Source organism: Chiloscyllium punctatum, chromosome 39, assembly GCF_047496795.1.
Source record: "Chiloscyllium punctatum isolate Juve2018m chromosome 39, sChiPun1.3, whole genome shotgun sequence".
NCBI lineage: Eukaryota > Metazoa > Chordata > Chondrichthyes > Orectolobiformes > Hemiscylliidae > Chiloscyllium > Chiloscyllium punctatum.
Genome location: NC_092777.1, coordinates 70,027,679 through 70,051,451, shown reverse-complemented (window position 1 = coordinate 70,051,451; position 23,773 = coordinate 70,027,679). Strand labels below are relative to the sequence as shown.

Below are 23,773 nucleotides of genomic sequence, written 5' to 3'. Positions count from 1 at the left end.
GGACTGTACCCCAGTGTAGGGCAGTAATTCGGGACTGTGCCCCAGTGAGGGGCAGTAATTCGAGACTGTGCCCCCGTGACGGGCAGTGTATGGGACGGTGGCCCGGTGAGGGGCAATAATTTGGGTCTGTGCCCCAGTGAGGGGCAGTGTGTGGGACTGTGCCCCAGTGAGGGGCAGTGTGTGGGAGTGTGCCCCAGTGAGGGGCAATAATTCGGGTCTGTGCCCCAGTGAGGGGCAGTGTGTTGGACTGTGCCCCAGTGAGGAGCAATAATTCGGGACTGTGCCCTAGTGAGGGGCAGTGTGTGGGACTGTGTCCCAGTGAGGGTCAGTGTGTGGGACTGTGCCCCAGTGACGGGCAGTGTGTGGGACTGTGCCCCAGTGAGGGGCAATAATTCGGGACTGTGCCCCAGTGAGGTTCAGTGTGTGGGACTGTGCCCCAGTGTGGGGCAGTGTGTGGGACTGTGCCCCAGTGAGGGTCAGTGTGTGGGACTATGCCCCAGTGTGGGGCAGTGTGTGGGTGGTGTGCCTCAGTGAGGATCAGTGTGTGGGTGGTGTGCCCCAGTGAGGGTAAGTGTGTGGGTGTTTACCCCAGTGTGGCACAGTGTGTGGGTGGTGTGCCCCAGTGAGGGGCAGTGTGTGGGACTGTGCCCCAGTGAGGGTCAGTGTGTGGGACTGTGCCCCAGTGAGGGGCAATAATTCGGGACTGTGCCCCAGTGAGGGTCAGATATTCGGGACTGTGCCCCACTGTGGGGCAGTGTGTGGGTGGTGTGCCCCAGTGAGGGTAAGTGTGTGGGTGTTTACCCCAGTGTGGCACAGTGTGTGGGTGGTGTGCCCCAGTGAGGGTCAGTGTGTGGGACTGTGCCCCAGTGAGGGTCAGTGTGTGGGACTGTGCCCCAGTGAGGGTCAGTGTGTGGGACTGTGTCCCAGTGAGGGGCAGTGTGTGGGACTGTGCCGCAGTGTGGGGCAGTGTGTGGCACTGTACCCCAGTGAGGGTCACCAATTCGGGACTGTGCCCCAGTGAGGGTCAGTGTGTGGGACTGTGCCCCAGTGAGGGTCAGTGTGTGGGACTGTGTCCCAGTGAGGGACAGTGTGTGGGACTGTGCCCCAGTGTGGGTCAGTTTGTGAGATTGTGCCCCAGTGGGGGTCAGTGTGTGGGACTGTGCCCCAGTGAGGGTCACTAATTCGGGACTGTGCCCCAGTTAGGGTCAGTAATTTGGGACTGTGCCCCAGTGTGGGTCAGTGTGTGGGATTGTGCCCCAGTGAGGGGCAATAATTTGGGACTGTGCCCCAGTGAGGGTCAGTGTGTGGGACTGTGCCCCAGTGAGGGTCAGTGTGTGGGACTGTGCCCCAGTGAGGGGACGTAATTCGGGACTGTGCCCAGTGAGGGTCAGTGTGTGGGACTGTGCCCCAGTGAGGGGCAATAAGTCGGGACTGTGCCCTAGTGAGGGGCAGTAATTCGGGACTGTGCCCCTGTGTGTGTGGGACTGTGCCCCAGTGTGGGGCAGTAATTCGGGACTGTACCCCAGTTTGTGTGGGACTGTGCCCCAGTGTGGGGCAGTAATTCGGGACTGTGCCCCAGTGTGTGTGGGACTGTTCCCCAGTGTAGGGCAGTAATTCGGGACTGTGCCCCAGTGAGGGGCAGTAATTCGGGACTGTGCCCCTGTGAGGGGCAGTGTGTGGGACGGTGGCCCGGTGAGGGGCAATAATTCGGGTCTGTGCCCCAGTGAGGGGCAGTGTGTGGGACGGTGGCCCGGTGAGGGGCAATAATTCGGGTCTGTGCCCCAGTGAGGGGCAGTGTGTGGGACTGTGCCCCAGTGAGGGGCAGTGTGTGGGAGTGTGCCCCAGTGAGGGGCAATAATTCGGGTCTGTGCCCCAGTGAGGGGCAGTGTGTTGGACAGTGCCCCAGTGAGGAGCAATAATTCGGGACTGTGCCCCAGTGAGGGGCAGTAATTCGGGACTTTGCCCCAGTGAGGGTCAGTGTGTGGGACTGTCCCCCAGTGAGGGTCAGTAATTCGGGACTTTGCCCCAGTGAGGGTCAGTGTGTGGGACTGTGTCCCAGTGAGGGTCAGTGTGTGGGACTGTGCCCCAGTGTGGGACAGTAATTCGGGACTTTGCCCCAGTGAGGGTCAGTGTGTGGGACTGTGCCCCAGTGAGGGTCAGTAATTCGGGACTGTGCCCCAGTGTGTGGCAGTAATTCGGGACTGTGCCCCAGTGAGGGGCAGTAATTCGGGACTGTGCCCCAGTGAGGGGCAGTGTGTGGGACGGTGGCCCAGTGAGGGGCAATAATTCGGGACTGTGCCCCAGTGAGGGCAGTGTGAGGGACTGTGTCCCAGTGAGGGTCAGTGTGTGGGACTGTGCCCCAGTGAGGGTCAATGTGTGGGACTGTTCCCCAGTGAGGGTCAGTGTGTGGGACTCTGCCCCAGTGAGGGGACATAATTCGGGACTGTGCCCCAGTGAGGGTCAGTGTGTGGGAGTGTGTCCCAGTGAGGGGCTATACTTCGGGTCTGTGCCCCAGTGAGGGGCAGTGTGTTGGACTGTGACCCAGTGAGGAGCAATAATTCGGGACTTTGCCCCAGTTAGGGGCAGTGTGTTGGACTGTGCCCCAGTGAGGGGACGTAATTCGGGACTGTGCCGCAGTGTGGGGCAGTAATTCGGGTCTGTGCCCCAGTGAGGGGCAGTAATTCGGGACGGTGCCCCAGTGAGGGTCAGTGTGTGGGATTGTGCCCCAGTGTGGGTCAGTGTGTGGGACTGTGCCCCAGTGAGGGTCAGTGTGTTGGACTGTGCCCCAGTGTGTGTGGGTCTGTGCCCCAGTGAGGGGCAATAATTCGGGACTGTGCCCCAGTGAGGGGCAGTGTGTGGGACTGTACCCCAGTGAGGGGACGTAATTCGGGACTGGGCCGCAGTGTGGGGCAGTAATTCGGGTCTGTGCCCCAGTGAGGGGCAGTAATTCGGGACGGTGCCCCAGTGAGGGTCAGTGTGTGGGATTGTGCCCCAGTGTGGGTCAGTGTGTGGGACTGTGCCCCAGTGAGGGTCAGTGTGTTGGACTGTGCCCCAGTGAGGGTCAGTGTGTGGGTGGTGTGCCCCAGTGTGGGGCAGTGTGTGGGACTGTGCCCTAGTGAGGGTCAGTAATTCGGGACTGTGCCCCAGTGAGGGTTAGTGTGTGGGACTGTGCCCCAGTGTGGGGCAGTGTGTGGGACTGTGCCCCAGTGAGGGTCAGTAATTCCGGACTGTGCCCCAGTGTGGGGCAGTAATTCGGGACTGTGCCCCAGTGAGGGGCAGTAATTCGGGACTGTGCCCCAGTGAGGGGCAGTAATTCGGGACGGTGCCCCAGTGAGGGTCAGTGTGTGGGATTGTGCCCCAGTGTGGGTCAGTGTGTGGGACTGTGCCCCAGTGAGGGTCAGTGTGTTGGACTGTGCCCCAGTGAGGGTCAGTGTGTGGGTGGTGTACCCCAGTGAGGGTCAGTTTGTGGGATTTTGCCCCAGTGTGGGTCAGTGTGTGGGACTGTGCCCCAGTGAGGGGCAGTGTGTGGGACTGTGCCCCAGTGAGGGTCAGTGTGTTGGACTGTGCCCCAGTGAGGGGCAATAATTCGGGACTGTGCCCCAGTGAGGGGCAGTGTGTGGGACTGTGCCCCAGTGAGGGTTAGTAATTCGGGACTGTGCCCCAGTCAGGGTCAGTAATTCGGGACTGTGCCCCAGTGAGGGTCAGTGTGTGGGACTGTGCCCCAGTGAGGGTCAGTGTGTGGGACTGTGCCCCAGTGAGGGTCAATAATTCGGGACTGTGCCCCAGTGTGTGGGATTGTGCCCCAGTCAGGGTCAGTGTGTGGGACTGTGCCCCAGTGAGGGGCAATAATTCAGGACTGTGCCCCAGTGAGGGGCAATAATTCGGGATTGTGCCCCCAGTGAGGTTCAGTAATTTGGGACTGTGCCCCAGTGAGGGTCAGTGTGTGGGACTGTGCCCCAGTGAGGGGCATTAATTCGGGACTGTGCCCCAGTGAGGGGCAGAAATTCGGGACTGTGCCCCACTCTGTGTGGGACGGTGCCCCAGTGTGGGGCAGTAATTCGGGACTGTACCCCAGTTTGTATGGGACTGTGCCCCAGTGTGGGGCAGTAATTCGGGACTGTGCCCCAGTGTGTGTGGGACTGTACCCCAGTGTGGGGCAGTAATTCGGGACTGTACCCCAGTGAGGGTCAGTAATTCAGGACTGTGTCCCAGTGTGGGGCAGTAATTCGGGACTGTGCCCCAGTGAGGGGCAGTAATTCGGGACTGTGCCCTAGTGTGGGGCAGTAATTCGGGACTGTGCCCCAGTGAGGGGCAGTGTGTGGTACGGTGGCCCAGTGAGGGGCAATAATTCGGGACTGTGGCCAGTGAGGGGCAGTGTGTGGGACTGTGCCCCAGTATGGGGCAGTGTGTGGGACTGTGTCCCAGTGTGGGACAGTATTTCGGGACTTTGCCCCAGTGAGGGTCAGTTTGTGGGACTGTGCCCCAGTGAGGGTTAGTAATTCGGGACTGTGCCCCAGTGAGGGTCAGTGTGTGGGACTGTGCCCAGTGAGGGGACGTAATTCGGGACTGTGCCCCAGTCAGGGTCAGTGTGTGGGACTGTACCCCAGTGAGGGGCAATAATTCGGGACTGTGCCCCAGTGAGGGGCAGTAATTCAGGACTGTGCCCCAGTGTGTGTGGGACTGTGCCCCAGTGAGGGTTATTAATTTGGGACTGTAGACGAGTGAAGGGCAGTGTGTGGGCCTGTGCCCCAGTGAGGGTCAGTGTGTGGGACTGTGCCCCAGTGTGGGGCAGTGTGTGGGACTGTGCCCCAGTGTGGGGCAGTGTGTGGGACTGTGCCCCAGTGAGGGTCAGTGTGTGGGACTGTGCCCCAGTGAGGGTCAGTGTGTGGGTGGTGTGCCCGAGTGGGGGGCAGTGTGTGGGTGGTGTGCCCCAATGAGGGTAAGTGTGTGGGTGTTTACCCCAGTGTGGCACAGTGTGTGGGTGGTGTGGCACAGTGAGGGTCAGTGTGTGGGTGTTTACCCCAGTGTGGCACAGTGTGTGGGTGGTGTGGCACAGTGAGGGTCAGTGTGTGGGACTGTGCCCCAGTGAGGGTCAGTGTGTGGGTGGTGTGCCCCAGAGAGGGTAAGTGTGTGGGTGTTTACCCCAGTGTGGCACAGTGTGTGGGTGGTGTGGCACAGTGAGGGTCAGTGTGTGGGACTGTGCCGCAGTGTGGGGCAGTGTGTGGGACTGTGCCGCAGTGAGGGTCACTAATTCGGGACTGTGCCCCAGTTAGGGTCAGTAATTCGGGACTGTGCCCCAGTGAGGGTCAGTGTGTGGGACTGTGCCCCAGTGTGTGTCAGTTTGTGGGATTGTGCCCCAGTGAGGGTCAGTGTGTGGGACTGTGCCCCAGTGAGGGTCAGTGTGTGGGTGGTGTGCCCCAGTGAGGGTAAGTGTGTGGGTGTTTACCCCAGTGTGGCACAGTGTGTGGGTGGTGTGCCCCAGTGAGGGATAGTGTGTGGGACTGTGCCCCAGTGAGGGTCAGTGTGTGGGACTGTGTCCCAGTGAGGGGCAATAATTTGGGACTGTGCCCCAGTGAGGGTCAGTGTGTGGCACTGTACCCCAGTGAGGGTCACCAATTCGGGACTGTGCCCCAGTGAGGGTCAGTGTGTGGGACTGTGCCCCAGTGAGGGTCAGTGTGTGGGACTGTGCCCCAGTGAGGGTCACTAATTCGGGACTGTGCCCCAGTGAGGGTCAGTGTGTGGGACTGTGCCCCAGTGAGGGGCAATAATTTGGGACTGTGCCCCAGTGAGGGTCAGTGTGTGGGACTGTGCCCCAGTGAGGGTCAGTGTGTGGGACTGTGCCCCAGTGAGGGGACGTAATTCGGGACTGTGCCCAGTGAGGGTCAGTGTGTGGGACTGTGCCCCAGTGAGGGGCAATAAGTTGGGACTGTGCCCTAGTGAGGGGCAGTAATTCGGGACTGTGCCCCAGTGTGTGTGGGACTGTACCCCAGTGTAGGGCAGTAATTCGGGACTGTGCCCCAGTGAGGGGCAGTAATTCGGGACTGTGCCCCCGTGACGGGCAGTGTGTGGGACGGTGGCCCGGTGAGGGGCAATAATTTGGGTCTGTGCCCCAGTGAGGGGCAGTGTGTGGGACTGTGCCCCAGTGAGGGGCAGTGTGTGGGAGTGTGCCCCAGTGAGGGGCAATAATTCGGGTCTGTGCCCCAGTGAGGGGCAGTGTGTTGGACTGTGCCCCAGTGAGGAGCAATAATTCGGGACTGTGCCCTAGTGAGGGGCAGTGTGTGGGACTGTGTCCCAGTGAGGGTCAGTGTGTGGGACTGTGCCCCAGTGAGGGGCAGTGTGTGGGACTGTGCCCCAGTGAGGGGCAATAATTCGGGACTGTGCCCCAGTGAGGTTCAGTGTGTGGGACTGTGCCCCAGTGTGGGGCAGTGTGTGGGACTGTGCCCCAGTGAGGGTCAGTGTGTGGGACTATGCCCCAGTGTGGGGCAGTGTGTGGGTGGTGTGCCTCAGTGAGGTGCAGTGTGTGGGTGGTGTGGCCCAGTGAGGATCAGTGTGTGGGTGGTGTGCCCCAGTGAGGGTAAGTGTGTGGGTGTTTACCCCAGTGTGGCACAGTGTGTGGGTGGTGTGCCCCAGTGAGGGGCAGTGTGTGGGACTATGCCCCAGTGAGGGTCAGTGTGTGGGACTGTGCCCCAGTGAGGGTCAATAATTCGGGACTGTGCCCCAGTGAGGGTCAGATATTCGGGACTGTGCCCCACTGTGGGGCAGTGTGTGGGTGGTGTGCCCCAGTGAGGGTAAGTGTGTGGGTGTTTACCCCAGTGTGGCACAGTGTGTGGGTGGTGTGCCCCAGTGAGGGTCAGTGTGTGGGACTGTGCCCCAGTGAGGGTCAGTGTGTGGGACTGTGTCCCAGTGAGGGGCAGTGTGTGGGACTGTGCCGCAGTGTGGGGCAGTGTGTGGCACTGTACCCCAGTGAGGGTCACCAATTCGGGACTGTGCCCCAGTGAGGGTCAGTGTGTGGGACTGTGCCCCAGTGAGGGTCAGTGTGTGGGACTGTGTCCCAGTGAGGGACAGTGTGTGGGACTGTGCCCCAGTGTGGGTCAGTTTGTGAGATTGTGCCCCAGTGGGGGTCAGTGTGTGGGACTGTGCCCCAGTGAGGGTCACTAATTCGGGACTGTGCCCCAGTTAGGGTCAGTAATTTGGGACTGTGCCCCAGTGTGGGTCAGTGTGTGGGATTGTGCCCCAGTGAGGGGCAATAATTTGGGACTGTGCCCCAGTGAGGGTCAGTGTGTGGGACTGTGCCCCAGTGAGGGTCAGTGTGTGGGACTGTGCCCCAGTGAGGGGACGTAATTCGGGACTGTGCCCAGTGAGGGTCAGTGTGTGGGACTGTGCCCCAGTGAGGGGCAATAAGTCGGGACTGTGCCCTAGTGAGGGGCAGTAATTCGGGACTGTGCCCCTGTGTGTGTGGGACTGTGCCCCAGTGTGGGGCAGTAATTCGGGACTGTACCCCAGTTTGTGTGGGACTGTGCCCCAGTGTGGGGCAGTAATTCGGGACTGTGCCCTAGTGAGGGGCAGTAATTCGGGACTGTGCCCCAGTGTGTGTGGGACTGTTCCCCACTGTAGGGCAGTAATTCGGGACTGTGCCCCAGTGAGGGGCAGTAATTCGGGACTGTGCCCCTGTGAGGGGCAGTGTGTGGGACGGTGGCCCGGTGAGGGGCAATAATTCGGGTCTGTGCCCCAGTGAGGGGCAGTGTGTGGGACGGTGGCCCGGTGAGGGGCAATAATTCGGGTCTGTGCCCCAGTGAGGGGCAGTGTGTGGGACTGTGCCCCAGTGAGGGGCAGTGTGTGGGAGTGTGCCCCAGTGAGGGGCAATAATTCGGGTCTGTGCCCCAGTGAGGGGCAGTGTGTTGGACAGTGCCCCAGTGAGGAGCAATAATTCGGGACTGTGCCCCAGTGAGGGGCAGTAATTCGGGACTTTGCCCCAGTGAGGGTCAGTGTGTGGGACTGTCCCCCAGTGAGGGTCAGTAATTCGGGACTTTGCCCCAGTGAGGGTCAGTGTGTGGGACTGTGTCCCAGTGAGGGTCAGTGTGTGGGACTGTGCCCCAGTGTGGGACAGTAATTCGGGACTTTGCCCCAGTGAGGGTCAGTTTGTGGGACTGTGCCCCAGTGAGGGTCAGTAATTCGGGACTGTGCCCCAGTGTGTGGCAGTAATTCGGGACTGTGCCCCAGTGAGGGGCAGTAATTCGGGACTGTGCCCCAGTGAGGGGCAGTGTGTGGGACGGTGGCCCAGTGAGGGGCAATAATTCGGGACTGTGCCCCAGTGAGGGCAGTGTGAGGGACTGTGTCCCAGTGAGGGTCAGTGTGTGGGACTGTGCCCCAGTGAGGGTCAATGTGTGGGACTGTTCCCCAGTGAGGGTCAGTTTGTGGGACTCTGCCCCAGTGAGGGGACATAATTCGGGACTGTGCCCCAGTGAGGGGCAGTGTGTGGGAGTGTGCCCCAGTGAGGGGACATAATTCGGGACTTTGCCCCAGTTAGGGGCAGTGTGTTGGACTGTGCCCCAGTGTGGCACAGTGTGTGGGTTGTGTGCCCCAGTGAGGGTCAGCGTGTGGGACTGTACCCCAGTGTGTGTGGGTCTGTGCCCCAGTGAGGGGCAATAATTCGGGACTGTGCCCCAGTGAGGGGCAGTGTGTGGGACTGTACCCCAGTGAGGGGACGTAATTCGGGACTGTGCCGCAGTGTGGGGCAGTAATTCGGGTCTGTGCCCCAGTGAGGGGCAGTAATTCGGGACGGTGCCCCAGTGAGGGTCAGTGTGTGGGATTGTGCCCCAGTGTGGGTCAGTGTGTGGGACTGTGCCCCAGTGAGGGTCAGTGTGTTGGACTGTGCCCCAGTGAGGGTCAGTGTGTGGGTGGTGTGCCCCAGTGTGGGGCAGTGTGTGGGACTGTGCCCTAGTGAGGGTCAGTAATTCGGGACTGTGCCCCAGTGAGGGGCAGTGTATGGGACTGTGCCCCAGTGAGGGGCAGTGTGTGGGACTGTGCCCCAGTGAGAGTCAGTGTGTGGGTGGTGTAGCCCAGTGAGGGTCAGTGTGTGGGACTGTGCCCCAGTGAGGGTCAGTAATTCCGGACTGTGCCCCAGTGTGGGGCAGTAATTCGGGACTGTGCCCCAGTGATGGTCAGTGTGTGGGACTGTGCCCCAGTGAGGGGCAATAATTCGGGACTGTGCCCCAGTGTGGGTCAGTGTGTGGGACTGTGCCCCAGTGTGGGGCAGTGTGTGGGACTGTGCCCCAGTGTGGGGCAGTGTGTGGGACTGTGCCCCAGTGAGGGTCAGTAATTCTCGACTGTGCCCCGGTGAGGGTCAGTGTGTGGGACAGTGCCCCAGTGAGGGGCAATAATTCGGGACTGTGCCCCAGTTAGGGGCAGTGTGTGGGATTGTGCCCCAGTGTGGGTCAGTGTGTGGGACTGTGCCCCAGTGAGGGTCAGTGTGTGGGTCTGTGCCCCAGTGAGGGGATGTAATTCGGGATTGTGCCCCAGTGAGGGTCAGTGTGTGGGACTGTGCCCCAGTGAGGGGATGTAATTCGGGATTGTGCCCCAGTGAGGGTCAGTGTGTGGGACTGTGCCCCAGTGAGGAGCAATAATTCGGGACTGTACCCCAGTGAGGGGCAGTAATTCGGGACTGTACCCCAGTGAGGGGCAGTAATTCGGGACTGTGCCCCAGTGAGGAGCAATAATTCGGGAATGTGCCCCAGTGAGGGGCAATAATTCAGGACTGTACCCCAGTGAGGGGCAGTAATTCGGGACTGTACCCCAGTGAGGAGCAGGAATTCGGGACTTTGCCCCAGTGAAGGGGCAGTGTGTGGGACTGTGCCCAGTGAGGGGCAGTAATTCGGGACTGTGCCCCAGTGAGGGGCAGTAATTCAGGACTGTGCCCCAGTGATGGGCAGTAATTCGGGACTGTGCCCCAGTGATGGGCAGTAATTTGGGACTGTACCCCAGTGAGGGGCAGTGTGTGGGACTGTGCCCCAGTGATGGGCAGTAATTCAGGACTGTGCCCCAGTAATGGGCAGTAATTCGGGACTGTGCCCCAGTGATGGGCAGTAATTTGGGACTGTACCCCAGTGAGGGGCAGTGTGTGGGACTGTGCCCCAGTGAGGGGCAGTGTGTGGGACTGTGTCCCAGTGTGGGGCAGTGTGTGGGACTGTGCCCCAGTGAGGGGCAGTGTGTGGGACTGTGTCCCAGTGTGGGGCAGTGTGTGGGACTGTGCCCCAGTGAGGGTCAGTGTGTGGGACTGTGCCCCAGTGATGGGCAGTAATTCGGGACTGTGCCCCAGTGATGGGCAGTAATTTGGGACTGTACCCCAGTGAGGGGCAGTGTGTGGGACTGTGCCCCAGTGAGAGTCAGTAATTCGGGACTTTGTCCCAGTGAGGGGCAGTAATTCGGGACTGTGCCCCAGTGAGGGGCAGTAATTCGGGACTTTGTCCCAGTGAGGGGCAGTAATTTGGGACTGTGCCCCAGTGAGGGGCAGTAATTCGGGACTGTGCCCCAGTGAGGGGCAGTAATTCGGGACTTTGTCCCAGTGAGGGGCAGTAATTTGGGACTGTGCCCCAGTGAGGGGCAGTAATTCGGGACTGTGCCCCAGTGAGGGGCAGTAATTCGGGACTTTGTCCCAGTGAGGGGCAGTGTGTGGGACTGTGCCCCAGTGAGAGTCAGTAATTCGGGACTTTGTCCCAGTGAGGGGCAGTAATTCGGGACTGTGCCCCAGTGAGGGGCAGTAATTCGGGACTTTGTCCCAGTGAGGGGCAGTAATTTGGGACTGTGCCCCAGTGAGGGGCAGTAATTCGGGACTGTTTTGCTGTTGTCCTGCTGTGATTTGATTTGTTTGTGTTGACAGGTTGTGCTGATCGATTGGGGTCTGTCCTGTGTCTGGAGAACCCGCACTTTGACGCCGTGTATGAAGATTATTACTGTCGCCAGGTATATTCCAGCCCGGATTCTGTCTGGAATCTCAGTGGGAGAGTGGGAATGGGTTTTGTGGACGTGTGTTGCCTGGATGAAGGAGGTATTTGAGAATGTGAGGCCGTGACCTGTCCCAGTGCAGTCTCAGGCCGGCCTCGGGGAATACCTGCTCATTCCCAATCCCAGGGGAATCCCAGTGTCTCACCTCCCTCCAGCACTGATTGGTTACATTGGAGTTGATCACTGTGATGGACTGAGTTCATCAATCATTTGCTGTGTCCATCATCTTGATTGGCTGAAGGTATCAATCCTCCACCAATCACAGTTGTGAATTTGGAGAATTGTGATTGGCTGCAGGGTTGATGGAGCCTGTGGTTGGAATGACACCAACTCTGCATGCCATTGGTCAGTTGGGAAATCTTGCCGTAAGTTACAGACACAATCTCGATCCACTCGCCCTCCTCATTCTCTCCCCTCCTCCCTACTCACCCTCCAACTCCCCACCTCTGTCTCAATCTGGCCCTCGCTCTGATTGACCGTGAGTTTAGTGAAAGGAGGAGCAGGTTGATGGGCAGAATGGCCTGCTACATTCTCACTGCTCCATTTTCTCTACAAATCATTCTTCTGAACTGAGGGAATGACTCCTATCTGTTTCTGGAACATTCTGAGTTGCTGATATTTTCAGAAGGTGTTGATGAATGTTATAAATATCGAGGTGTTTGCTCAGAGTGTCCCTGTGACAAACTGAAGGAACAGATTGGAAACACACTCTCGCCAAGTACACTGGGTGCACTGACCAGTCACCCCTAACCCAGTACCCCCTGAGCTGGTGTCTGCTAACCTGTGACCCCTGACCTGGTACCCCTGAGCTGGGGCCTGCTGACCTGTGACCCCTGAACCGGTACAATGAGAGCAGATTTTTGGGTCAAATAAGAAATGAACTTGAGGAAGTTGTCAGGGAGTGTACGGTCCAGGGTCAGAGTAAGGTCAGGGTAAGGTCCAGGGTCAGGGTATGGTCCAGGGTCAGGGTAAGGTCAGGGTATGGTCCAGGGTCAGGGTAAGGTCAGGGTATGGTCCAGGGTCAGGGTATGGTCCAGGGTCAGGGTAAGGTCCAGGGTCAGGGTATGGTCCAGGGTCAGGGTATGGTCCAGGGTCAGGGTAAGGTCCAGGGTCAGGGTAAGGTCAGGGTATGGTCCAGGGTCAGGGTATGGTCCAGGGTCAGGGTAAGGTCCAGGGTCAGGGTAAGGTCAGGGTAAGGTCCAGGGTCAGGGTAAGGTCAGGGTAAGGTCCAGGGTCAGGGTAAGGTCAGGGTCAGGGTAAGGTCAGGGTATGGTCCAGGGTCAGGGTAAGGTCAGGGTATGGTCCAGGGTCAGGGTAAGGTCAGGGTCAGGGTAAGGTCAGGGTATGGTCCAGGGTCAGGGTAAGGTCAGGGTATGGTCCAGGGTCAGGGTAAGGTCCAGGGTCAGGGTAAGGTCCAGGGTCAGGGTATGGTCCAGGGTCAGGGTATGGTCCAGGGTCAGGGTAAGGTCCAGGGTCAGGGTATGGTCCAGGGTCAGGGTAAGGTCCAGGGTCAGGGTAAGGTCAGGGTAAGGTCCAGGGTCAGGGTATGGTCCAGGGTCAGGGTAAGGTCCAGGGTCAGGGTAAGGTCAGGGTATGGTCCAGGGTCAGGGTAAGGTCCAGGGTCAGGGTAAGGTCAGGGTAAGGTCCAGGGTCAGGGTAAGGTCAGGGTCAGGGTAAGGTCCAGGGTCAGGGTAAGGTCCAGGGTCAGGGTAAGGTCCAGGGTCAGGGTAAGGTCAGGGACAGAATACATTTCACAAAAGGAGCTCAGGCAAAACTGACCATTTCCCAAATGGCTAAAGCAGGAATTTCCCAAAGTGAGGCCACTGCCCTGTGGGGTGGTCAGCACAAATGGGAGCTGATGTCTTCAGAGGTAGCAAAAGCCCCACCCTCACCGTCTCCCCCTCCCTCCCTCTGTCTCTCCCCTCACCCTCACCGTCTTCCCCCTCCACCTCACCCTCTCTCCCTCTCCCTCACATACTCCCCATCACTCCCAGTCTACTGTCACTCTCGGTCCCAGACCTGTGAGGAGTGAGGGTGGTGAAGAGATGGAGGGGTGAGGGATTGTTTCTGTCTTGAGGGTCTGGACAGAGGGGACAGAGAAATCTCCCTCTGTTTGGGAGAGATTTTTAAGCAGTAATGCGTGAATTTTAATTTAACCCAAACATCCAATCATGAATGGTGATAGACAATGAAACAACTCACTGGAGGAGGTGGCTCCATAAATATCCCAACCTCAATGATAGAGGAGCCCAGCTCATCAGGGCAAAAGATAAGGCTGATGCATTCGCAACAATCTTCAGTCAGACGTGCTGAGTGGATGATCTGTCTTGGGCTCCTCCAGTGATCACAGATACCAGTCTCCAACCAATTCAATTCACTCCATGTGATATCAAGAAACAGTTGGAGGCACTGGATACTGCAAAGGCAATGGGCCCTTAAAGCATTCCAGCAATAGTACTGAAAACGTGTGCTCCAGAACGTGCCGCTCCCCGAGCCAAGCTCTTCCAGTATAGTTACAACAATGGCATCTACCCGACAATGTGGAAAATTGCCCAGGTATGCCGTGTACCCAAAAAGCAGGACAAATCCAACCTGGCCAGTTCCCACCCCATCAGTCTACTCTCCATCATCAATAAAGTGATGGAAGGGGTTATCAACAGGGCTATCAAGCAGCACCTGCTCAGCAATAACCTGCTCAGTAACACCCAGTTTGGGGTTTGCCAGGGTCACTCAGCTCCTGACCTCATTACAGCCTTGGTTCAAACATGGGCAAAGGAGCTGAATTCCCGAGGGGTGGGGAGAGGGACAGCTCTTGACATCAAGGCCACATTTGACCGAGTAAGGCATCAAGGAGCCCTGGCAAAACTGGAATCAATGGGTATCAGGGGGCAAACTCTCCGCTGGTTCGAGTCATACCTGGCACAAAGGAAGATGGTTGTGGTTGTGGAGGTAGGTGAGTGAGTGAGTGGGTGAGTGATGAGTGAGTGAGGGAGTGAGTGAGGGGGTGAGTGAGGGGGTGAGTGAGTGTGTGAGTTAGTGCATGAGTAATGGAGTGAGTGAGGTAGAGAGTGAGATAATGAGTGAGGTAGTAAGTGATTGGGTGAGGAAGTGAGGTAGTAATGGAGTGAGTGAGGTAGTGAGTGGGATATTGAGTGAGGGAGTGAGGTAGTGAGAGAGTGAGTGAGTGGGTGTGTGAGTGAGTGAGTGGGTGAGTGAGTGAGGAGACGAGTGAGCAAGTGAGTGGGTGAGTGAGGGGGTGAGTGGGTGAGTGAGTGAGTGGGTGAGTGAGTGAGTGAGTGAGCGAGTGAGTGAGCGAGTGAGTGGGTGAGTGAGCGGGTGAGTGAGTGAGTGAGCAAGTGAGTGGGTGAGTGAGGGGGTGAGTGAGTGAGTGAGCAAGTGAGTGGGTGAGTGAGTGAGTGAGTGAGTGGGTGAGTGAGTGGGTGAGTGAGGGGGTGAGTGAGGGAGTGAGTGAGTGAGTGAGCGGGTGAGTGAGTGAGCGGTTAAGTGAGTGAGTGAGTGAGTGAGTGGGTGAGTGAGGGGGTGAGTGAGGGAGTGAGTGAGTGAGTGAGCAAGTGAGTGGGTGAGTGGGTGAGTGAGGGGGTGAGTGAGGGAGTGAGTGAGTGAGTGAGCAAGTGAGTGGGTGAGTGAGTGAGTGAGTGAGGGGGTGAGTGGATGAGTGAGTGAGTGAGCAAGTGAGTGGGTGAGTGAGTGAGTGAGTGGGTGAGTGAGTGGGTGAGTGAGTGAGTGAGTGAGTGAGTGAGTGAGTGAGTGAGCGGGTGAGTGAGTGAGCGGGTGAGTGAGTGAGCGAGTGAGTGAGTGGGTGAGTGAGTGAGGGGGTGAGTGAGTGAGTGAGGGGGTGAGTGAGGGAGTGAGTGAGTGAGTGAGCGGGTGAGTGAGTGAGTGGGTGAGTGAGTGAGCGGGTGAGTGAGTGGGTGAGTGAGTGAGTGAGTGAGGGGGTGAGTGAGTGAGTGGGTGAGTGAGTGAGCGGGTGAGTGAGTGAGTGAGTGAGTGGGTGAGTGAGTGAGGGGGTGAGTGAGTGGGTGAGTGAGTGGGTGAGTGAGTGAGTGAGGGGGTGAGTGAGTGAGTGAGTGAGTGAGTGAGTGAGTGAGTGAGTGAGTGAGCGGGTGAGTGGATGAGTGAGTGAGTGAGTGAGTGAGGGGGTGAGTGAGTGAGTGAGTGAGTGAGTGAGTGAGCGGGTGAGTGGATGAGTGAGTGAGCGAGTGAGTGAGCGAGTGAGTGAGCGAGTGAGTGGGTGAGTGAGTGAGTGAGTGAGTGAGGGGGTGAGTGAGTGGGTGAGTGAGTGAGTGAGTGGGTGAGTGGGTGAGTGAGTGAGTGAGTGAGTGAGTGAGGGAGTGGGTGAGTGGGTGAGTGAGTGAGTGGGTGAGTGAGTGAGTGAGCGAGTGAGTGAGTGAGTGGGTGAGTGAGTGGGTGAGTGAGTGGGTGAGTGAGTGGGTGAGTGAGTGAGTGGGTGAGGGGGTGAGTGAGTGGGTGAGTGAGTGGGTGAGTGAGTGAGTGAGGGGGTGAGTGAGTGACTGAGTGAGTGAGCGAGTGAGTGAGCGAGTGAGTGAGCAAGTGAGTGGGTGAGTGAGTGAGTGAGTGAGTGAGGGGGTGAGTGAGTGGGTGAGTGAGTGAGTGAGGGGGTGAGTGAGTGGGTGAGTGAGTGAGTGAGGGGGTGAGTGAGTGAGTGGGTGAGTGAGTGAGTGAGGGGGTGAGTGAGTGGGTGAGTGAGTGAGTGAGTGAGTGGGTGAGTGAGTGGGTGAGTGAGGGGGTGAGTGAGGGAGTGAGTGAGTGAGTGAGCGGGTGAGTGAGTGAGCGGTTAAGTGAGTGAGTGAGTGAGTGAGTGGGTGAGTGAGGGGGTGAGTGAGGGAGTGAGTGAGTGAGTGAGCAAGTGAGTGGGTGAGTGGGTGAGTGAGGGGGTGAGTGAGGGAGTGAGTGAGTGAGTGAGCAAGTGAGTGGGTGAGTGAGTGAGTGAGTGAGGGGGTGAGTGGATGAGTGAGTGAGTGAGCAAGTGAGTGGGTGAGTGAGTGAGTGAGTGAGTGGGTGAGTGAGTGGGTGAGTGAGTGAGTGAGTGAGTGAGTGAGTGAGCGGGTGAGTGAGTGAGCGGGTGAGTGAGTGAGCGAGTGAGTGAGTGGGTGAGTGAGTGAGGGGGTGAGTGAGTGAGTGAGGGGGTGAGTGAGGGAGTGAGTGAGTGAGTGAGCGGGTGAGTGAGTGAGTGGGTGAGTGAGTGAGCGGGTGAGTGAGTGGGTGAGTGAGTGAGTGAGTGAGGGGGTGAGTGAGTGAGTGGGTGAGTGAGTGAGCGGGTGAGTGAGTGAGTGAGTGGGTGAGTGAGTGAGGGGGTGAGTGAGTGGGTGAGTGAGTGGGTGAGTGAGTGAGTGAGGGGGTGAGTGAGTGAGTGAGTGAGTGAGTGAGTGAGTGAGTGAGTGAGTGAGTGAGCGGGTGAGTGGATGAGTGAGTGAGTGAGTGAGTGAGGGGGTGAGTGAGTGAGTGAGTGAGTGAGTGAGTGAGCGGGTGAGTGGATGAGTGAGTGAGCGAGTGAGTGAGCGAGTGAGTGAGCAAGTGAGTGGGTGAGTGAGTGAGTGAGTGAGTGAGGGGGTGAGTGAGTGGGTGAGTGAGTGAGTGAGTGGGTGAGTGGGTGAGTGAGTGAGTGAGTGAGTGAGTGAGGGAGTGGGTGAGTGGGTGAGTGAGTGAGTGGGTGAGTGAGTGAGTGAGCGAGTGAGTGAGTGAGTGGGTGAGTGAGTGGGTGAGTGAGTGGGTGAGTGAGTGGGTGAGTGAGTGAGTGGGTGAGGGGGTGAGTGAGTGGGTGAGTGAGTGGGTGAGTGAGTGAGTGAGGGGGTGAGTGAGTGACTGAGTGAGTGAGCGAGTGAGTGAGCGAGTGAGTGAGCAAGTGAGTGGGTGAGTGAGTGAGTGAGTGAGTGAGGGGGTGAGTGAGTGGGTGAGTGAGTGAGTGAGGGGGTGAGTGAGTGGGTGAGTGAGTGAGTGAGGGGGTGAGTGAGTGAGTGGGTGAGTGAGTGAGTGAGGGGGTGAGTGAGTGGGTGAGTGAGTGGGTGAGTGAGGGGGTGAGTGAGGGAGTGAGTGAGTGAGTGAGCGGGTGAGTGAGTGAGCGGGTGAGTGAGTGAGTGGGTGAGTGAGGGGGTGAGTGAGGGAGTGAGTGAGTGAGTGAGTGAGCAAGTGAGTGGGTGAGTGGGTGAGTGAGGGGGTGAGTGAGGGAGTGAGTGAGTGAGTGAGCAAGTGAGTGGGTGAGTGAGTGAGTGAGTGAGGGGGTGAGTGGATGAGTGAGTGAGTGAGCAAGTGAGTGGGTGAGTGAGTGAGTGAGTGAGTGGGTGAGTGAGTGGGTGAGTGAGTGGGTGAGTGAGTGAGTGAGTGAGTGAGTGAGTGAGTGAGTGAGTGAGTGAGCGGGTGAGTGAGTGAGCGGGTGAGTGAGTGAGCGAGTGAGTGAGTGGGTGAGTGAGTGAGGGGGTGAGTGAGTGAGTGAGTGAGGGGGTGAGTGAGGGAGTGAGTGAGTGAGTGAGCGGGTGAGTGAGTGAGCGGGTGAGTGAGTGAGCGGGTGAGTGAGTGGGTGAGTGAGTGAGTGAGTGAGTGAGGGGGTGAGTGAGTGAGTGGGTGAGTGAGTGAGCGGGTGAGTGAGTGAGCGGGTGAGTGAGTGAGTGAGTGGGTGAGTGAGTGAGGGGGTGAGTGAGGGGGTGAGTGAGTGGGTGAGTGAGTGAGTGAGGGGGTGAGTGAGTGAGTGAGTGAGTGAGTGAGTGAGTGAGTGAGTGAGCGGGTGAGTGGATGAGTGAGTGAGTGAGTGAGTGAGTGAGGGGGTGAGTGAGTGAGTGAGTGAGTGAGTGAGTGAGTGAGCGAGTGAGTGAGCAAGTGAGTGGGTGAGTGAGTGAGTGAGTGAGGGGGTGAGTGAGTGAGAGAGTGGGTGAGTGAGTGGGTGAGTGGGTGAGTGAGTGAGTGGGTGAGTGAGTGAGTGAGGGAGTGGGTGAGTGAGTGAGTGAGTGAGTGAGGGAGTGGGTGGGTGAGTGAGTGAGTGAGTGAGTGGGTGAGTGAGTGAGTGAGCGAGTGAGTGAGTGAGTGGGTGAGTGAGTGGGTGAGTGAGTGGGTGAGTGAGTGAGTGAGTGAGTGAGTGAGTGAGCGGGTGAGTGAGTGAGTGGGTGAGTGAGTGAGTGGGTGAGTGAGTGAGTGAGTGGGTGAGTGAGTGAGTGGGTGAGGGGGTGAGTGAGTGGGTGAGTGAGTGGGTGAGTGAGTGAGTGAGGGGGTGAGTGAGTGACTGAGTGAGTGAGCGAGTGAGTGAGCGAGTGAGTGAGCAAGTGAGTGGGTGAGTGAGTGAGTGAGTGAGTGAGGGGGTGAGTGAGTGGGTGAGTGAGTGAGTGAGGGGGTGAGTGAGTGGGTGAGTGAGTGAGTGAGGGGGTGAGTGAGTGGGTGAGTGAGTGAGTGAGTGAGTGAGTGAGGGGGTGAGTGAGTGGGTGAGTGAGTGGGTGAGTGAGTGAGTGAGGGGGTGAGTGAGTGAGTGGGTGAGTGAGTGAATGAGTGAGTGAGTGGGTGAGTGAGTGAGTGGGTGAGTGAGTGAGTGGGTGAGTGAGGGGGTGAGTGAGTGGGTGAGTGGGTGAGTGAGTGGGTGAGTGGGTGAGTGAGTGAGTGGGTGAGTGAGGGGGTGAGTGAGTGAGTGAGGGGGTGAGTGGGTGAGTGAGTGAGTGAGTGAGTGAGTGAGTGAGTGAGGGGGTGAGTGAGTGAGTGGGTGAGTGGATGAGTGGGTGAGTGAGTGAGTGAGGGGGTGAGTGGGTGAGTGAGTGAGTGGGTGAGTGAGTGAGTGAGGGGGTGAGTGAGTGAGGGGGTGAGTGAGTGAGTGAGGGGGTAAGTGAGGGGGTGAGTGGGTGGGTGAGTGAGTGAGTGGGTGAGTGAGTGAGTGGGTGAGTGAGTGAGTGAGGGGGTGAGTGAGTGAGGGGGTGAGTGAGCGGGTGAGTGGATGAGTGGGTGAGTGTGTGAGTGAGTGGGTGAGTGAGTGAGTGAGTGAGTGGGTGGGTGAGTGGGTGAGTGAGTGAGCGGGTGAGTGAGTGAGTGAGGGGGTGAGTGAGTGAGTGGGTGAGTGAGTGAGTGTGTGGGTGAGTGAGTGAGTGAGGAGGTGAGTGAGGGGGTGAGTGAGTGGGTGAGTGAGTGAGTGGGTGAGTGAGTGAGTGAGGGGGTGAGTGAGTGAGTGAGTGAGTGAGTGGGTGGGTGAGTGAGTGAGTGGGTGAGTGAGTGAGTGAGGGGGTGAGTGAGTGAGTGAGTGGGTGAGTGAGTGAGGGGGTGAGTGAGTGAGTGGGTGAGTGAGTGGGTGAGTGAGTGAGTGAGGGAGTTGTAGTGAGTGAGTGAGTGAGTGAGTGAGGGGGTGAGTGAGTGAGTGGGTGAGTGAGTGGGTGAGTGAGTGAGGGGGTGAGTGAGGGGGTGAGTGAGTGGGTGAGTGAGTGAGTGAGGGGGTGGGTGAGTGGGTGAGGGGGTGAGTGAGTGAGTGGGTGAGTGAGTGGGTGAGTGAGTGAGTGAGTGAGGGAGTTGTAGTGAGGGAGTGAGTGGGTGAGTGAGTGGGCGAGTGAGTGGGTGAGTGAGTGGGTGAGGGAGTTGTAGTGAGGGAGTGAGTGAGTGAGTGGGTGTGTGAGTGAGTGGGTGAGTGAGTGGGTGAGTGAGTGAGTGAGGGGGTGAGTGAGTGAGTGAGGGGGTGAGTGAGTGAGTGAGGGGGTGAGTGAGTGAGTGGGTGAGTGACTGGGTGAGTGAGTGTGTGAGGGGGTGACTGAGCGAACGGGTGAGTGAGCGAGTGAGTGTGTGAGTGAGTGGGGTAGTGAGCGAGTGAGTGAGCGAGTGAGTGGGGTAGTGAGTGAGGGAGTGAGCGGGTAAGTGGGGTAGTGAGTGAAGGAATGAGGGAGTGAGTGAGTGAGCAGGTAAGTGGGGTAGTAAGTGAGGGAATGAGGGAGTGAGGTAGTGAGTGATGGAGTGAGGTAGTGAGTGAACGAGTGAGTGGGGTAGTGAGTGAGTGAGGTAGTGAGTGAGCGTGTGAGTGATTGAGTGAGTGAGGTAGTGAGGGAGGAAGTGAGTGAGGGAGTGAGTGCTGGGCCCTGCACTCCTCGCTAATGTGAGTGGAATGGTGTGTGAGGGGAGTCGTGTGTCTGGAGAGTGTGAGGGGGGCCGTGTGTCTGGAGAGTGTGAGGGGAGCGGTGTGTCTGGAGAGTGTGAGGGGAGCCGTGTGAGTGGAGAGTGTGAGGGGAGTCGTGTGTCTGGAGTGTGTGAGGGGAGCCGTGTGTCTGGAGAGTGTGAGGGGAGTCGTGTGTCTGGAGTGTGTGAGGGGGGCCGTGTGTCTGGAGAGTGTGAGGGGAGTCGTGTGTCTGGAGTGTGTGAGGGGAGCCGTGTGTCTGGAGAGTGTGAGGGGAGTCGTGTGTCTGGAGAGTGTGAGGGGGGCCGTGTGTCTGGAGAGTGTGAGGGGAGTCGTGTGTCTGGAGTGTGTGAGGGGAGCGGTGTGTCTGGAGAGTGTGAGGGGAGTCGTGTGTCTGGAGTGTGTGAGGGGAGCCGTGTGAGTGGAGAGTGTGAGGGGAGTCGTGTGTCTGGAGTGTGTGAGGGGAGCCGTGTGTCTGGAGAGTGTGAGGGGAGTCGTGTGTCTGGAGTGTGTGAGGGGGGCCGTGTGTCTGGAGAGTGTGAGGGGAGTCGTGTGTCTGGAGTGTGTGAGGGGAGCCGTGTGTCTGGAGAGTGTGAGGGGAGTCGTGTGTCTGGAGAGTGTGAGGGGGGCCGTGTGTCTGGAGAGTGTGAGGGGAGTCGTGTGTCTGGAGTGTGTGAGGGGAGCCGTGTGTCTGGAGAGTGTGAGGGGAGTCGTGTGTCTGGAGTGTGTGAGGGGAGTCGTGTGTCTGGAGAGTGTGAGGGGGGCCGTGTGTCTGGAGAGTGTGAGGGGAGTCGTGTGTCTGGAGTGTGTGAGGGGGGCCGTGTGTCTGGAGAGTGTGAGGGGAGTCGTGTGTCTGGAGAGTGTGAGGGGGGCCGTGTGTCTGGAGAGTGTGAGGGGAGTCGTGTGTCTGGAGTGTGTGAGGGGAGCCGTGTGTCTGGAGAGTGTGAGGGGAGTCGTGTGTCTGGAGTGTGTGAGGGGAGCGGTGTGTCTGGAGAGTGTGAGGGGAGTCGTGTGTCTGGAGTGTGTGAGGGGAGCCGTGTGAGTGGAGAGTGTGAGGGGAGTCGTGTGTCTGGAGTGTGTGAGGGGAGCCGTGTGTCTGGAGAGTGTGAGGGGAGTCGTGTGTCTGGAGTGTGTGAGGGGAGCCGGGTGTCTGGAGAGTGTGAGGGGAGCCGGGTGTCTGGAGTGTGTGAGGGGAGTCGTGTGTCTGGAGAGTGTGAGGGGAGTCGTGTGTCTGGAGAGTGTGAGGGGAGTCGTGTGTCTGGAGAGTGTGAGGGGAGCCGTGTGTCTGGAGTGTGTGAGGGGAGCGGTGTGTCTGGGGAGTGTGAGGGGAGTCGTGTGTCTGGAGTGTGTGAGGGGAGTCGTGTGTCTGGAGAGTGTGAGGGGAGTCGTGTGTCTGGAGAGTGTGAGGGGAGCCGTGTGTCTGGAGAGTGTGAGGGGAGTCGTGTGTCTGGAGTGTGTGAGGGGAGCCGTGTGTGTGGAGAGTGTGAGGGGGGCCGTGTGTCTGGAGAGTGTGAGGGGAGCCGTGTGTGTGGAGAGTGTGAGGGGGGCCGTGTGTCTGGAGAGTGTGAGGGGAGTCGTGTGTCTGGAGAGTGTGAGGGGAGTCGTGTGTCTGGAGTGTGTGAGGGGAGTCGTGTGTCTGGAGAGTGTGAGGGGGCCGTGTGTCTGGAGTGTGTGAGGGGAGCCGTGTGTGTGGAGAGTGTGAGGGGAGTCGTGTGTCTGGAGAGTGTGAGGGGAGTCGTGTGTCTGGAGAGTGTGAGGGGAGTCGTGTGTCTGGAGTGTGTGAGGGGAGCCGTGTGTGTGGAGAGTGTGAGGGGAGTCGTGTGTCTGGAGAGTGTGAGGGGAGCCGTGTGTCTGGAGTGTGTGAGGGGAGCGGTGTGTCTGGAGAGTGTGAGGGGAGTCGTGTGTCTGGAGTGTGTGAGGGGAGTCGTGTGTCTGGAGTGTGTGAGGGGAGTCGTGTGTCTGGAGTGTGTGAGGGGAGTCGTGTGTCTGGAGAGTGTGAGGGGGGCCGTGTGTCTGGGGAGTGTGAGGGGGGCCGTGTGTCTGGAGTGTGTGAGGGGAGCGGTGTGTCTGGAGAGTGTGAGGGGAGTCGTGTGTCTGGAGAGTGTGAGGGGAGCCGTGTGTCTGGAGAGTGTGAGGGGGGTCGTGTGTCTGGAGAGTGTGAGGGGAGCCTTGTGTCTGGAGTGTGTGAGGGGAGACGCGTGTCTGGAGTGTGTGAGGGGAGCCGTGTGTCTGGAGTGTGTGAGGGGAGTCGTGTGTCTGGAGAGTGTGAGGGGAGTCGTGTGTCTGGAGTGTCTGAGGGGAGTCGTGTGTCTGGAGTGTGTGAGGGGAGTCGTGTGTCTGGAGAGTGTGAGGGGAGTCGTGTGTCTGGAGAGTGTGAGGGGAGTCGTGTGTCCGGAGAGTGTGAGGGGAGTCGTGTGTCTGGAGAGTGTGAGGGGGGCCGTGTGTCTGGAGTGTCTGAGGGGAGTCGTGTGTCTGGAGTGTGTGAGGGGAGTCGTGTGTCTGGAGAGTGTGAGGGGAGTCGTGTGTCTGGAGAGTGTGAGGGGAGTCGTGTGTCCGGAGAGTGTGAGGGGAGTCGTGTGTCTGGAGAGTGTGAGGGGAGTCGTGTGTCTGGAAAGTGTGAGGGAGGCCGTGTGTCTGGAGAGTGTGAGGGGAGTCGTGTGTCTGGAGTGTGTGAGGGGAGTCGTGTGTCTGGAGAGTGTGAGGGGAGCCGTGTGTCTGGAGAGTGTGAGGGGAGTCGTGTGTCTGGAGTGTGTGAGGGGGGCCGTGTGTCTGGAGAGTGTGAGGGGAGCCGTGTGTCTGGAGAGTGTGAGGGGGGCCGTGTGTCTGGAGAGTGTGAGGGGAGTCGTGTGTCTGGAGTGTGTGAGGGGGGCCGTGTGTCTGGAGAGTGTGAGGGGGGCCGTGTGTCTGGAGAGTGTGAGGGGAGCCGTGTGTCTGGAGAGTGTGAGGGGGGCCGTGTGTCTGGAGAGTGTGAGGGGAGTCGTGTGTCTGGAGAGTGTGAGGGGGGCCGTGTGTCTGGAGAGTGTGAGGGGAGCCGTGTGTCTGGAGAGTGTGAGGGGAGTCGTGTGTCTGGAGAGTGTGAGGGGAGCCGTGTGTCTGGAGAGTGTGAGGGGAGCCGTGTGTCTGGAGTGTGTGCGGGGAGCGGTGTGTCTGGAGAGTGTGAGGGGAGTCGTGTGTCTCGAGTGTGTGAGGGGAGTCGCGTGTCTGGAGAGTGTGAGGGGGGCCGTGTGTCTGGAGTGTGTGAGGGGAGTCGTGTGTCTGGAGAGTGTGAGGGGAGTCGTGTGTCTGGAGAGTGTGAGGGGGGCCGTGTGTCTGGAGTGTGTGAGGGGAGTCGTGTGTCTGGAGAGTGTGAGGGGAGTCGTGTGTCTGGAGAGTGTGAGGGGGGCCGTGTGTCTGGAGTGTGTGAGTGGAGTCGTGTGTCTGGAGTGTGTGAGGGGAGCCGTGTATCTGGAGAGTGTGAGGGGAGTCGTGTGTCTGGAGAGTGTGAGTGGAGTCGTGTGTCTGGAGTGTGTGAGGGGAGTCGTGTGTCTGGAGAGTGTGAGGGGAGTCGTCTGTCTGGAGAGTGTGAGGGGAGTCGTGTGTCTGGAGTGTGTGAGGGGAGCCGTGTGTCTGGAGAGTGGGAGGGGAGCGGTGTGTCTGGAGTGTGTGAGGGGAGTCGTGTGTCTGGAGTGT

The 23,773-nt window shown here is 58.9% G+C and overlaps 1 protein-coding gene across 2 annotated transcripts in view; it reads left to right on the top strand.

Annotated features, from left to right (window-relative positions):
• LOC140464193 (rab11 family-interacting protein 4-like) overlaps positions 1-23,773 on the top strand; it is a 262,017-nt gene that overhangs the window by 158,714 nt on the left and 79,530 nt on the right. For both annotated transcript variants that reach the window (XR_011954873.1, XM_072559041.1), the window contains exon 3: positions 10,877-10,959. Coding sequence is in view for 1 of the 2 variants with exons in the window: in XM_072559041.1 (XP_072415142.1) it covers positions 10,877-10,959 (83 nt within the window). In the remaining variant the exon portion in view is untranslated. The remainder of the gene's footprint in view (positions 1-10,876; positions 10,960-23,773) is intronic.